The following is a 15,228-nucleotide window of genomic DNA, read 5'->3' as shown; positions in this document are numbered from 1 at the left end:
CTCCGTACACATAAATATTGGCAAATAGCCATGTCTAAACAATGCTCGCTCTGCATTATTGCCGATAATGCTTGGATAACGTACTGTTTTGATTACCGCTCCAAATGTCGCCGCTCGCCGAGAGGATGGTGTTCCGCTCCTTGCTGATTGTGTATTCTTTTGTTTTTGTGTTTCCCCCCTTTGTTTGTTGTCGCCTTTTTATTCGTTAGGCCTCCTATAGAAGGCGGAGTGTCAGAAGTTGAAATAATATCCCAACAAGTAGAAGAAGAGACCAAAAGCATTGCCCCCGTCCAGCTTGTTAATTTTGCTTATCGGGACTTGCCACTAGCTGCGCTAGATCTCTCTGTAGCAGGGTCCCAGCTCTTGTCAAATTTGGACGAGGAGTACCAGAGAGAAGGGTAAGTGCAACGCCTTTTATTCCGACCCTTTTTGTGCCTCTTCCTGGAGACGAAGGTGGCTTTCGACCCACCCTTAGATGATAGATAGATAGATAGATAGATAGATAGAGATAGATTGATAGATAGATAGATAGATAGATAGATAGATAGATAGATAGATAGATGAAAAATCCGATACACAAACCAGGAGCTTGGCAAAAACTTGGTACATGAAACTAAGAACACTTGAAAGCAAGACTGTCATGAAATTCCAACGTTGACCCAACTGAGGCAACTCTTTCCCATGAAGCAATATAAAGCATTTCCAGATCCCTAAACTGAAAGGAAAGCATTTCTCTTGACCTTACACCCAGATAAGGGTTGCTTATCTCTCTTTCCCTGTAAACCAGTGTTTGTCAACTTGGGGGTTGGGACAGTTGGGGGGGGGGGTTGTGAGGGGGTGTCAGTGGGGTCACCAAAGACCATCAGAAAAGTTCAGAATGCTCTTTGGTTGTAGATGAACTATAAATCCCAGCAATTACAAATCTCAAGTCTATTTTCCCCAAACACCACCAATGTTCACATTTGGGCACATGGAGTATTCTTGCCAAGTCTGGTCCAGATCCATCATGGTTTGAGTCCATAGTTCTCTCTGGATGTAGGTGGACTACAACTCCAAAACTCAAGGTCAACGTCCACTAAACGCTTCCAATATTTTCTGTTGGTCATGCGAGTTCTGTGTCCCAATTTGGTTCAATTCCATCATTGGTGGAGTTCAGGATACTCTTTGATTGTAGGTGAACTATAAATCCCAGCAACTACAACTCCCAAATGACAACTCCCCCTCCCAACCCCACCAGTATTCAAATTTGCGCGTATCGGGTATTTGTGCCAAATTTAGTCCAGTGAATGAAGATACTTCCTGCAGATCAGATATTGACATTACGATTCATAGCAGTAGCCAAATGACAGTTATGAAGTCTCAGCGCAAATCATGTTATGGTTGGGGGTCACCACAACATGAGGAACTGTATGAAAGGGGTTGTGGCATGAGGAAGGTTGAGAACCACGGACTTAGAGTGGGATTTGTTCTAATGATCAGTATTAGATATTGTTATTGTTTGGTTCAGGATCTTATGAATCTCTGTTTGTGAGGTTCACAGTGCTCTCTGGATTTGGGTGGACTACAACTCCCATCATCCTGCATCCACCCCACCCCCCAAGCCTTGCCAGTATTTACAGCAGGCTGTAGGGTAAACTACAACTCCCACTATGGTGAGTCGTTCCCCTCAAACTTCTCCAGTAGGTTAAGTTAGCTGTGGGGGTTCTATGTGCCAAGTTTGGTCCAGGTCCATCATCAGTACTTAAAGTTTGTCATGTTGAGCAGATTCATAATTGGTGGGGTTCGGTGTGCTCTCTGGCCGTAGGGTAAACTACAACTCCCATTGTGGTGAGTCAGTCCCCTCAAACTCCTTCAGTAAGTTGAGTTAGTTGTGGGGATTCTATGTGCCAAGTTTGGTCCAGGTCCAACATCTGTAGAGGTCACAGTTTCTCTTGTGGTCAGTGAACTACAACTCCCAGAAAGGAAGGTTAGTTCCCCCCAAACCCCTCCAGTAATCAAATTTAGGCATATCAAGTATGTGTACCAAGTCTGGTCCAGATCCATCAGTGCTTGGATTCACAGTGTTCTCTGGATGTGGGTGGACTACACATCTCATCATCCTGCATCCATCCTCAGGGACATCTAATCACCTCTCAACAAAAGATTGCCCTGGGCACTGCCAGGCCATCAAATGCTAATCAAGGTGGTCAGTTGAAACATTCACACCTAGCTCCAACGAACAAGAGTCCTTTGTCCCACCCTGGTCATTCCACAGATATATAAACCCTTTTTCCTAGTTCCAAAAGACCTCACAACCTCTGAGGATGCTTGCCATAGATGCAGGCGAAACGTCAGGAGAGAATGCCTCTAGACCATGGCTATATAGCCCGAAAAAACCTACAACAACCCAGTGATTCCAGCCATGGAAGCATTCGACAATACATTTATGTCTTAATGTTTATGTTTTTTAACTGTTATAATTGCTGTTTTGTATTTTATGATCGAATTGTTGCTAATTGGAAGCCCCCCTGAGTCCCCGTTGAGAAGGGCAGGGTAAAAGTCTTTGAAATAAAATAAATAAATTGTATGCCACAAGAGAAGATTCTACTCTAAAGGGTTTTTGGCTCTTCTCTAAAAGGCATTTTCCAAAAGGCAATATATGCCATTTTCCAAAAGATTTTTTGGCTCACATTACTAGACAAGTACCCGAGTCTCCTTTCACATCCTCGGATAATTCAGGTGCTCTTTGGGGCAACCGACTGGGATGTTTCATCTTACTTACTTACTTAGGCGATCTCTCGCTTTCCGAGGATGATTGCCTTCCAGTGTTCTTGTGGGTCCGTATGTGGCTGTGGAGCCCTATTCTTGCCCTACATCTTCTTCCGCAGTGAGGGCATTGGTTTCCAGGTGGAAGGCTGTCTTGGTCGGGGTTGGCTTGACGCGCCTTCCTCTTGGCACGTTTCTCCCTTTCGCCCTCCATTCGTGCCTCTTCAAATTCTGCAGCACTGCTGGTCACAGCTGACCTCCAGCTGGAGCGCTCAAGGGCCAGGGCTTCCCAGATCTCAGTGTCTATGCCAGAGTTTGTAAGGTTGGCTTTGAGCCTGTCTTTCAATCTCTGGTCCACCAACATTCCGTTTTCCGTTCTTGAGTTCAGAGTAGAGCAACTGCTTTGGGAGACTGTGGTCGGGCATCCGGACAACGTGGCCGGTCCAGCGGAGTTGATGGCGGAGGGCCATCACTTCAGTGCTGGTGGTCTTTGCTTCTTCCAGCACGCTGACGTTTGTCCGCCTGTCTTCCCAAGAGATTTGCAGGATTTTCCGGAGGCAGCGCTGATGGAATCGTTCCAGGAGTTGCATGTGACGTCTGTAGACAGTCCACGTCTCACAGGCATATAGCAGGGTTGGGAGGACAATAGCTTTATAAACAAGCACCTTGGTATCCCTACGGATGTCCCGGTCCTCAAACACTCTCTGCTTCATTCGGAAAAATGATGCACTCGCAGAGCTCAAGCGGTGTTGTATTTCGGCGTCGATGTTGACTTTGATGGAGAGGTGGCTGCCAAGGGAGTGGAAATGATCAACATTTTCTAATGTTACACCATTAAGCTGTATCACTGGCATTGGAGAGGGGTTGGCTGGTGACTGCTGGAACAGCACCTTGGTTTTTTCAATGTTCAATGACAGGCTGAGCTTCTCATATGCTTCTATAGATGTATAGATGTTATATTGATGTATTGTTGTATTGCTATATCGATGTAGTTGCTTTAGTTACTGTTTTAAATGCTAATGTTGTGCACTTTGTATGTTGTCCTGGCTGTAAACCGCACTGAGTCGCCTGTGGGCTGAGAGAGTGCGGTATACAAGTAAAGTAAATAAATTCTGCGAAGGTGTTTAGAGTGGCTTGTAGATCTTCTTCTGAATGCGCACAGACGACGTTGTCATCAGCATAGTGGAGTTCTATAACAGATGTTGTTGTAACCTTGGTTTTGGCTTTCAGTCTGCTGAGGTTGAATAGCTTGCCATCTGTCCGATAGATGATTTCCACTCCGGTGGGAAGCTTCCCATCAACAAGGTGAAGTATCATAGCGATGAAGATGGAGAATAGAGTTGGGGCAATAACACATCCCTGTTTGACACCTGATTCCACCTTAAATGGGTCACTTTGGGAGCCACTGCTGTCCAAAACTGTTGCCATCATGTCATCATGGAGGAGCCACAGGATGTTCACAAATTTGTTAGGGTACCCGATTTTTTGGAGGATGGTCCAGAGAGCGCTGGAGAGAGTTTCATCTTAGTCTTCCGAACTTTTATTACTAGAAGGTTGCCCCAGGTCTTCCCAGCCATGGAATGAACGATTCCTTTCCTACGTTCGGGCAGAGCAAAGCCATCGATCTGCGAACGCTGCTGCGTCTTGGGGGAGGAATTCTCTTTCTCTCTCTCGAACGCATACACTTTTTTCGGAGTCAGGGAAGCGGAAACAGTGACAGCTGTTAACAGCTTGAGTCGAAGGGTTTGTAGTGGCTCATTACCAAAGAAATATGGTAATCTTTCCCCGCTCTTGCTCTCATTTAAACAGGAGTGTATTACACACCGAAAAAAAGTGTCAGCTGGGAACAGATTGGCTCGGAACAGAGACAAACCTCCCCGAAAGATGTGCTTTTCTTCTTCTCTCCGGCTTCCATTGGCGTTCCTGACCTTTTCCCTCTCAGTGTATTTTTAAGAGGTGGCGGTTATTTTTAACGTCCTATCACACACCAAACATTTACCCGGAAGACGTTTTCGCACATCTACCCCATTTTATTTTAGCTGTTCCATACAGAGCCATAAAACGGCAGGCAAAGAAAGCCTTGGGATATATATATACACACACACACACACACACACACACACACACACACATACATACACACACATACACTAGCCATCCCCTGCCACGCGTTGCTGTAGCCCACAATAGGGGTTCTGTGTGGGAAGTTTGGCCCAATTCTATCGTTGGCGGGGTTCAGAATGCTCTTTGATTGTAGGTGAACTATAAATCCCAGCAAGTACAACTCCTAAATGTCAAGATTCTATTTTCCCCAAACTCCACCAGTGTTCACATTTGGCCGTATTGAGTATTCGTGTAGAGTTTGGTCCAGATCCAGCATTGTTTGAGTCCACAGTGTTCTCTGGATGTAGGTGAACTACAACTCCAAAACCAAAGGATATTCCCCTCCAAACCCTTCCAGTATTTTCTGTTGGTCATGGAAGAACTGTGTGCCATGTTTGGCCCAATTCCATCGTTGGTGGGGTTCAGAATGCTCTTTGAACCCCACCAAAAAACTGCAACTCCCAAATGTCAAGGTCTATTTTCCCCAAACTCTGTCTGTGTTCATATTTGGGCATATGGAGTATTCGTGTCAAGTTTGGTCCAGATCCTTTATTGTTTGAGTCCACAGCGCTCTCTGGATGTAGGTGAACTACAACTTCAAAACTCAAGGTTAATGCCAACCAAGCTCTTCTAGTGTGCCAAATTTGGTTCAATTCCATCGTTGGAATTCAGAGTGCTCTTTGATTGTAGGTTAACTATAAATCCCAGCCACTACAATTCCCAAATGACAAAATCAATTTTTTTGAATGATGGTCACTCCTTTGGTTAGTAGGTGTATTGTGTCCAAATTTGGTGTCAATTCATGCAATGGTTTTTGAGTTATGTTGTGGTGGGGTTCAGAATGCTCTTTGATTTTAGGTGAACTATAAATCCCAGCAACTACAACTCCCAAATGACAAAATCTTTTTTTTTTGAGTGAAGGACATACATTGGGTTGTTAGGTGTATGCTGTTCAAATTTGCTGGTTTTTGAGTTATGTTAATCCCACAAACAAATTTTTATTTATATAGATATATACTAGCTTGGGTACCCAGCATTGCCCGTGGCATTAGAAGAAATTGTCTACTTATTTAGATGTCCTTGTTTGTTTCCTCTCAACAAAAGTTTGCTCCAGGCACTGCCAGGCCATCAAATGCTAATCAAGGTGGTCAGTTGAAACATTCACACCTAGCTCCAGCAGACAAGAGTCCTTTGTCCCACCTTGGTCATTCCACAGATATATAAACCCTTTTCCCTACTTCCAACAGACCTCACTACCTCTGAAGATGCTTGCCATAGATGCAGGCGAAACGTCAGGAGAGAATGCCTCTATGTGGCCGTATAGCCCGAAAAAACCTACAACAACCCAATACTAGCAAGTCTGCTTACTAGTGAATGCCAAAAATGTCTCCACCCTAGTAGCCGTGTTGCTAAATGTGTATCTCCCCACTCGTAGGCATCAGGTGCATCTACACTGTCGAATTAGTGCAGTTTTGACACCGCTTTGATGGCTATGGCCGAATGCAGTGAAATCCCAGAATTCCCAGTTGTAGGATTCCATAGCATTGAGCCGTCGCCGTTAAAAGTCGTGTCAAAATGCCTTCGTTTGACAGTGTAGATGGCACTTTTGGCCGTGCCGTTCCCGCTATCGACCTCTTTTCAGCAAACCAGTTGCTGGATTATATCACCTTTTCCCAAGTGCACATCTCTGCCCTCTGCTGCCCATCCGTGGCATTTAAAAAATCAGGTCTAAAAAGTCGAGCATTACGTGAAAATTTGAGCAAAAAGAGAGAGAGAAAGCTGCAGGAGAAATACAATAACGGAAATGCCGCTTGCAAAACCAAGGCGCTATTTACTTCGAGAAGAGCAGCAAAAAATGTAGCAAATGCAAGTGTTAATATGGGTTTAATAGTGAAGAATACTTCGCGTATATGTGTATAATAGCCTCAGACCTACAAGGTTCTTCTGCATGAAGGTACTACTATCTTGCTTTCAAACTGTAGCTCTGGAGTCACTATTTTTTTTTATTGCAACCTGTGTCTAAACCAGTGCATCTCAAACTATAACCTGTGCATAAAGCAATGCATCTCAATCTATAGTTTTTATTGCAACTTGCATCTAAAGCAATGCATCTCAATCTATAGTTTGGCCCAATTCTATCATTGGTGGGGGTCAGAATGCTCTTTGATTGTAGGTGAACTATACATTCCAGCAACTACAGCTCTGTTTTCCCCAAACTCCACCAGTGTTCACCTTTGGGCATATTGAGTATCCATGCCAAGTTTGGTCCAGATCCATCATTGTTTGAGTCCGCAGTTCTCTTTGCATGTAGGTAAACTACAACTCCCAAACTCAACGTCAGTGTCCACCAAACCCTTCCAGTATTTTCTATTGGCCATGGGAGTTGTCTGTGCCAAGTTTGGTTCGATTCCATCGTTGGTGGAGTTCAGAATGCTTTTTGATTGGAAGTGAACTATAAATCCCAGCAACTACAACTCCCAAATGGCAAGGTCTGTTTTCCCCAAACTTCACCAGTGTTCACATTTGGGAATATTGAGTACTTGTGCCAAGTTTGGTCTAGATCTTTCATTGTTTGAGTCTGCAATTCTCTCTGGATGTAGGTGAACTACAACTCCAAAATTCAACGTCAATGCCCACCAAACCCTTCCAGTATTTTCTGTTGGCCATGGGAGTTGTGTGTGCCAAGTTTGGTTCAATTCCATCATTATGAAGGATCAACTAAAATAAAGTTATGTTTGGGGGTCACCACAATATGAGGAACTGGGCCAAGAGCGCCCCTGGGGGATTTTGCGCTATACGCTAATGCGTAATTGGCGTAATGGTTCAGCCGCCCCTGCACATGCACACACCTTCCCATCGTGCACGCGGGCCGAATAGCTCCGTAACTTGTTTGGAAGGGCTCCAGAAGCAACTTGCTTTTTCTCAAGTCACTCCTGAAATGAAAAAACAAACAAACAAAAAAAAACCCGGATGGTCTAAAGTGACTTCCAACGGGGCCTCAAGAGCGCTCCTGGGGGATTTTGCACTATACGCAAATGCGTAATTGGCATAATGGTTCAGCCGCCCCTGGTTGCAGCATTTGGAAGGTTGACATACACTGTGTTACGACTTCTCCGCTGTCCTGTTTCTGTCCTCTGACCTGTCTACTTTCCCCCACCTTCCCATCTCTCTCTCCTCTCTTCCTCCCCTTCTTTTCTCTCTTTCTTCAGATCTAACTGGCTCAAACCGTGTTGCGGGAGGCGAGCGGCTGTCTGGCAAGTCTTCTTGCTCAGTGCAAGCCTCAACAGTTTCCTGGTAGCCTGTGTTGTGTTGGTGGTGATCCTTCTGACTTTGGAGCTCCTCATAGATATCAAGCTTCTCCAGTGTGAGTAGCAGGCTCTCCTCCTTCTTCTTCTCTTCTGGAAACCTTTGACCAAAAGACTTGATATATTATTCACCTTCCTTGTTCATCACGAGTGGGTAGAGTGGGTTTTCTTTAGATTCACGATCTGCAAATATGATGAACCTCTGGAGAGCTGATGCTACTTTCAGACTGGTTCCGATACACCAAGCACGGGCAAACTTATGTTCCCACTTGGTCTTAGTCTGAAGCCATTCCTCCAAATTATGTAAATTGGCTTAAATATTTGGAGTAATTTATACCCCGTCAGGTTACGCTTCCGTTCTGCTTACTCCAGCTAGGACAACTTCATTATATATGTCGACGACTTCATTGTAAATATAGACAACCCCATTGGATTTTTTCCGGATATACTTTTATTAATATTCTTATGAATATTTCTGTGAATATTTTCATGAATATCTTTCTGAATATTGGTACAAATCTTTCTGGAAATATGGTTGTGAATATTTTTATAAATATATTTTGTGAATTTTTAATGAATATTATTTTACAAATATTCCCCTGACTATTTCTGCAATTAGATTTACAAATATATTTTATTAATATTTTTCTGAATATTTCTGCAAATATTTTTGTGCATATATTTTCGCAAATATTTTTATGGATTATACGAGTCTACATTGCCATATAATCCAGTTCAAAGCAGATAATCTGGGTTTTATATGGGGTCTACTTCTTACGGTGCTTCCTGACAGCACTAAATCACAGGGGCAAAAAATCCCGGGACTTCAGAAGAGGTCAACATACAGACCTGTTTGTCCCAGGATTTCTGCCTCTACTGTCCAGACTTGATGCTTTGTTGCGAGATTTAGAGGATCCCAAGAATACCGCCGCGGGACTTCCGCCGGACACTTCACCGGTTTTTTTTTAATGCAGATATGCAGAGAATCACTGCATCGAATCACTGCAAAAGTTTTGTTCTTTGTCCTGGCCATAAAGTTTACGGGGTAGGACAACTTTTGCCTAAATCAGCTCTGCACAATCAAACAGGAAAGCACACTTCCTAGCCAGGAACAGAATTTTGTCATTACTGACATTTTTAGAGCCTGGCCGCCTGGCCATCTGTCTGGTCAGATTTGGTTGTGTACTTGTGGCATCAAACAACAGGGTGTTGTTCCTGGGTTATACATGGCTGTCCTTGTGAAGATTGCTCTTCTTGTGAAAAGACGTACAATGTAATGGATTGGCCTACCTTTCAGGGTTGGTGTAAAGGCAGTAAACAGGCCTGCTCTCCTTGGGAACTGTTTGTTAGAAAGATACCTCTTTGAGGAAAATAGTTAAAAGCCTTCAGGGAGAAGGAGTGAGGAAAATACATAGTAGGCCTCTATAGTGTTTAGAGTGCTGGTGTGGAAAGAGGGTTCAAAAGGTTCAAAATAACCTGTTTGCATTCCTGTGCTTTTTTAAGAAACTCAAGTTATAAGACCATTCTCTATACAAGTAAAGCCTGTCCGTTTATTGATACCATTGCTGATTTTTACTGTTCAAGAACAAAATTAACAACATATTCTTGTTTTATTTCACCTGAGGAGTTTGTGTGGCTTCCTGACATTGTAGTGAGGGAGGTGGCCTTTGAATCAATAAATGGTGGCAGCAAAAGAAACCTTAATAAACATTTGGTGGGAGCAAAGGAATTTATTGTGGTGGCATTCCACTGTCCTGCCTTGTGTTTGAAGGTGTGTGGGTCCCTTGCGGCCTGTCGTTCTTTCATTGCATACAACATTGACTTAGGGGCCACAACTTGGTCCTGGCCAGAGAAAATGTGCCCGCCGCACGTTTCATGAAGATACTACCTGTATGAGCCCTTAAGCAGAGTGTATATAAATGTGAGATAGAGAGAGCTGTAATTTATTTGCTTGGAAAATGAACTCATGCCCCGCTGTATTGTGTTTCATTTATTGCAGTTTCAAGCGCCTCCCAGTTTGCTGGAGTCATTCACTGGATCAGCCTAGTCATCCTCTCTGTGTTCTTTTCAGAGGTAAATGAAACACATTATTATTATTATTATTATTATTATTATTATTATTTATTAATTATTATTTGTAACACAACAAGATGGGTCCACAGCAGACACTCTGCTGGCTGTTGTATCGGATCACACGTCAGACACTTCCCAAGTGTCTAGGACTGTGTGATATTATTATTACCATTATTATTATTATTATTATTATTATTATTATTATTATTTGAAACACAACAATATGAGTGCACAGCAAACAAGATCACTCTGCTGGCTGTTGTATTGGATCACACGTCGGATCCTTCCTAAGTGTCTAGGACTGTGTGATGTATTGGCGAATAATGCGTGCAGATCCCAGTAAGGTGGCCTTTTGCAGCTGGCAGATGGTAATCTTGTCAGCGCCGATTGTGTTTAAGTGCAGGCCAAGGTCTTTAGGCACTGAACCCAGTGTGCCAATCACCACTGGGACCACCTTGACTGGCTTGTGCCAGAGTCTTTGCAGTTCAATCTTTAAATCCTCATATAATCTCAGCTTTTCAATTATTATTATTATTATTATTATTATTATTATTATTACTATTACTATTATTATCTGAAACACAACAAGATGAGTCCACAGCAGACGCTTTCCTGACTGTTGTATCGGATCACACATCGGACCCTTCCCAAGTGTCTAGGACTGTGCGCTGTATCAGCAAATAATGCGTGCAGATACCAGTAAAGTGGCCTTTTGCAGCTGGCAGATGGTAATCTTGTGTTTAAGTACAGGCCAAGGTCTTAAGGCACTGGACCCAGTGTGCCCATCACCACTGGGACCCCCTTGTGGCAGAGTCTTTGCAGTTTCATAGAATCATAGAATCCTAGAGTTGGAAGAGACCTCATGGGCCATCCAGTCCAACCCCATTCTGCCAAGAAACAGGAATATTGTATTCAAAGCACCCCTGACAGATGGCCATCCAGCCTCTGTTTAAAAGCTTCCAAAGAAGGAGCCTCCACCACACTCCGGGGCAGAGAGTTCCACTGCTGAACGGCTCTCACAGTCAGGAAGTTCTTCCTCATGTTCAGATGGAATCTCCTGAAGTTTGATCTTTTCCAATTTATTATTATTATTTTGCTGACCCAAAAAAACGGTATGTCACAGCAAACGAGATCTATATGCTGGATTTTGTATCACAAAATCACAAGACGAACACTTCCCAAGCGTCTAGGACTGTGTGATGTATTTTCTAATGATGTGTGCAGATCGAATTATTATTATTATTATTATTATTATTATTATTATTATTATTATTATGGGGCAAAAGGGGGGTAAAAATAAATATTATTACTGTTATTGTTATGATTGAGCTGTTTGCATGCAAAAGCTTCCAGAGGCAGTAGTGTTGTGACATTGAACTGCACTATTAATGCTGTTGTTGTTGTTGTTGTTGTTATGTGCGTCTATGGGGAAATGCGTGATGATTCTCCCTCCGCCTTTCCTCCCTCTCGCATCTCTTTTTTTTTCTTAGACTATTTTGAGAATCGTTGTTCTGGGTATTTGGGACTACATTGAAAACAAAATAGAGGTAAGTTGAGCAAGAGGAAACATACCTGCCTTCTGACCGGAGGACTGGTTCAGAGGTTTGCATTCGGAGAGCAATGCGCCCTGTCCTTGTCTCGTCAGGTATTTGATGGTGCTGTGATCATCTTATCCTTGGCTCCAATGGTGGCCTCGACGGTGGCCAACGGGCCCAGCAGCCCATGGGATGCCATCAGTCTGATCATCACGCTCAGAATTTGGAGAGTCAAGAGAATTATCGACGGTAAGCCAGCACTCCCTTTTAGCCATTGTATATTTTGGACTGCACTTCCCATAATTTCCAACCAACATAGCTATCATCCAGGCACGATGGAGATTGCAGTCCATGTGGGTTGGTAACTTAGACCAAAGCATGGCGGAGTAATAACAACACTTTATTTATATTCCACCCCATATTCTCCCCAAGGGGACTCAGGGCGGATCACAGTACACATACACGGCAAACATGTGTACAGACTGGACAGAGAGACAGAACAGACAGGAGGGATGTTGTGTTGACGTCCAGCTTTTTGGCACCTTGGAGGTTGTCCTCGAATCCAACCACAGGGGGTGCTGTCGCTCTGTCCTCTATGACGAAGAGCCATCAGGACTTCCTCCTTCCTTTTGGTCACCAGCAATTTCTGATATTTTTCTTTATGGTGTCGTAAAATACCTCCCCCAGTTGTTTTAGTGGTACCTAATTTATCTTTTTACAGCTCTAAGCTGTTTTTGAACTGCTTAGGTAAACAGTGAGCTGGGCTGACAGTCGGGTACTCACGTCAACCCGGGCTTCAAACTGGGAACCATTCAGTTGGTAGATCTTATTGCTGCTGGTGGTGATTTACCAGCTATGCTACAGCCCAGCCTTATATATATATAATACATTTGTGTTTATATATATATATATATATATATATATATATATATATATATATAATACATTTGTTTAGTAGTTTTATTGGTTCTAATCATATGATATTTCCATGTTTAATTCTAGTTTAACATTTATATGTGTGAGGTTTTAATGCACACATTGTTATGGTTTGTAATGATGGCTGCTTTGAAACTCGACAGATAAAAAGCAGGATATTATTATTTATATTAATTATAATATCTATATAAATAAAAATTTATATAGGACCTAATGTCAGCAAGTTCAGCAGCTCAGCGGTTTAACCCACTGTGCCACTTGGGGCTCCATATAATATAATATACAATATAATAATGATAATAATGATAATAGTATCTCTAATATCCCAGGCTTTCGGGAAGAGCCCGATATTCAGACACTTGGACCTAATGTCAGCAAGTTCAGCAGCTCAGCGGTTTAACCCACTGCGCCACTGGGATCACCATATAATATAATATACAATATAATAAAAATTATAATTATAATACCTCTAATATCCTAGGCCTTTGGGAAGAGCCCAATATTCAGACACTTGGACCTAATGTCAGCAAGTTCAGCAGCTCAGCGGTTTAACCCACTGTGCCACCTGGGGCACCATATAAGATAATACACAATATAATAATAATAATAATAATAATAATAATAATAATAATATCCTAGGCCTTCGGGAAGAGCCCGATATTCAGACACTTGGACCTAATGTCAATAAGTTCAGCAGCTCAGCAGTTTAACCCACTGTGCCACCTGGGGCTTGATATAATATAATATATAATATGATGATAATAATAATAATAATAATAATAATAATAATAATAATATCCTATGCCTTCAGGAAGAGCCTGATATTCAGACACTTGGACCTAATGTCAGCAAGTTCAGCAGCTCAGCGGTTTAACCCGCTGTGCCACCTGGGCACCAGATAAGATAATATACAATATAATAATAATAATAATAATAATAATAATAATAATATCCTAGGCCTTTGGGAAGAGCCCGATATTCAGACACTTGGACCTAATGTCAGCAAGTTCAGCAGCTCAGCGGTTTAACCCGCTGTGCCACCTGGGCACCATATAAGATAATATACAATATAATAATAATAATAATAATAATAATAATAATAATAATATCCTAGGCCTTTGGGAAGAGCCTGATATTCAGACACTTGGACCTAATGTCAGCAAGTTCAGCAGCTCAGCGGTTTAACCCGCTGTGCCACCTGGGCACCATATAAGATAATATACAATATAATAATAATAATAATAATAATAATAATAATAATAATAATAATAATAATAATATCCTAGGCCTTTGGGAAGAGCCTGATATTCAGACACTTGGACCTAATGTCAGCAAGTTCAGCAGCTCAACGGTTTAACCCACTGTGCCACCGGGGGCTCGATATAATATAATATACAATATGATAATAATAATAATAATAATAATAATAATAATAATAATAATAATAATAATACCTCTAATATCCTAGGCCTTTGGGAAGAGCCTGATATTCAGAAACTTGGACCTAATGTCAGCAAGTTCAGCAGCTCAACGGTTTAACCCACTGTGCCACCGGGGGCTCCATATAATATAATATACAATATGATAATAATAATAATAATAATAATAATAATAATAATAATAATAATAATAATACCTCTAATATCCTAGGCCTTTGGGAAGAGCCCGATATTCAGACACTTGTACCTAATGTGCATGTGTGCGGTGATGTTATGTACATGGAATAAATAACAACAACAACAATCTAATTTGAAGATTCCCCCCTTTTTAAAGAATTACTTCATAAAACCTGGTTTGGAATGAGTCTACATTGCCATATAATCCAGTTCAGAGCAGATAATCTGGATTTTATTTATATATATATATTTATTTATTATTTTTATATGTATTAATATTTATATTTATTTATAGAAAGGGCCTGAGAGTTGCCATCCCAAAACAAACCCCAGCTGTTCTAAATTCTTCTGATGAGATTCATGTGGTTTGGATTAGGTTCACCTGCTTAGGTCTGCCTTGGCCATTTTGGAAAGGTAACCTGGTTGTGCTTTCTCTTCTGCGAGACAACTTATTTTCGGCAACCTGTTGTGCTTTTCAGCGTATGTTTTGCCTGTTAAAGTGGAGATGGAGATGGTGATTCAACAGTACGAGAAGGCCAAGGTCATTCAAGACGAACAGCTGGAAAGACTGACCCAGATCTGCCAAGAACAAGGGGTAAGGCACTGCTCGCTCGTGGGCTCTCCTCCTTCCTTCTCTTCTCTTTTCTTCTCTTCTTTCCTTTGAATTGCATAACAAATACGTTCCAAGAAAATGCTTCTATAGCTCAGGCCTGGGCAAACTTGGGCCCTCCCTCCTACTATTATTATTATTATTATTATTATTATTCAGTAGATATTCGTCTAGCTCCAGTAGGCTGTTAGAAATTGTGGGAGTTGAAGTCCAAAACACCGCCAGGACTTCAACTCCCACAATTTCTAACAGCCTACCAGGGCTAGACAAATATCTACTGAAATATAATAATAATAATAATAATA

General features: G+C 42.0%; 1 protein-coding gene across 5 annotated transcripts in view; it reads left to right on the top strand.

The window, feature by feature from the left end:
* TMEM266 (transmembrane protein 266) overlaps positions 1–15,228 on the top strand; it is a 112,244-nt gene that overhangs the window by 73,996 nt on the left and 23,020 nt on the right. For 4 of the 5 annotated variants that reach the window (XM_067471277.1, XM_067471276.1, XM_067471279.1 and 1 more), the window contains 6 exons: positions 210–398; positions 8,058–8,212; positions 10,153–10,226; positions 11,717–11,773; positions 11,872–12,010; positions 14,793–14,908. In XM_067471277.1, coding sequence (XP_067327378.1) covers positions 210–398; positions 8,058–8,212; positions 10,153–10,226; positions 11,717–11,773; positions 11,872–12,010; positions 14,793–14,908 — 730 coding nt within the window. The remainder of the gene's footprint in view (positions 1–209; positions 399–8,057; positions 8,213–10,152; positions 10,227–11,716; positions 11,774–11,871; positions 12,011–14,792; positions 14,909–15,228) is intronic. The other variant, XM_067471280.1, reaches the window with a different exon arrangement.

Source organism: Anolis sagrei, chromosome 9 (genome assembly GCF_037176765.1).
Source record: "Anolis sagrei isolate rAnoSag1 chromosome 9, rAnoSag1.mat, whole genome shotgun sequence".
NCBI classification, from domain to species: domain Eukaryota; kingdom Metazoa; phylum Chordata; class Lepidosauria; order Squamata; family Dactyloidae; genus Anolis; species Anolis sagrei.
Note: the sequence above shows the minus strand (reverse complement) of the source record. Positions and strands in the feature narration are given on the sequence as shown.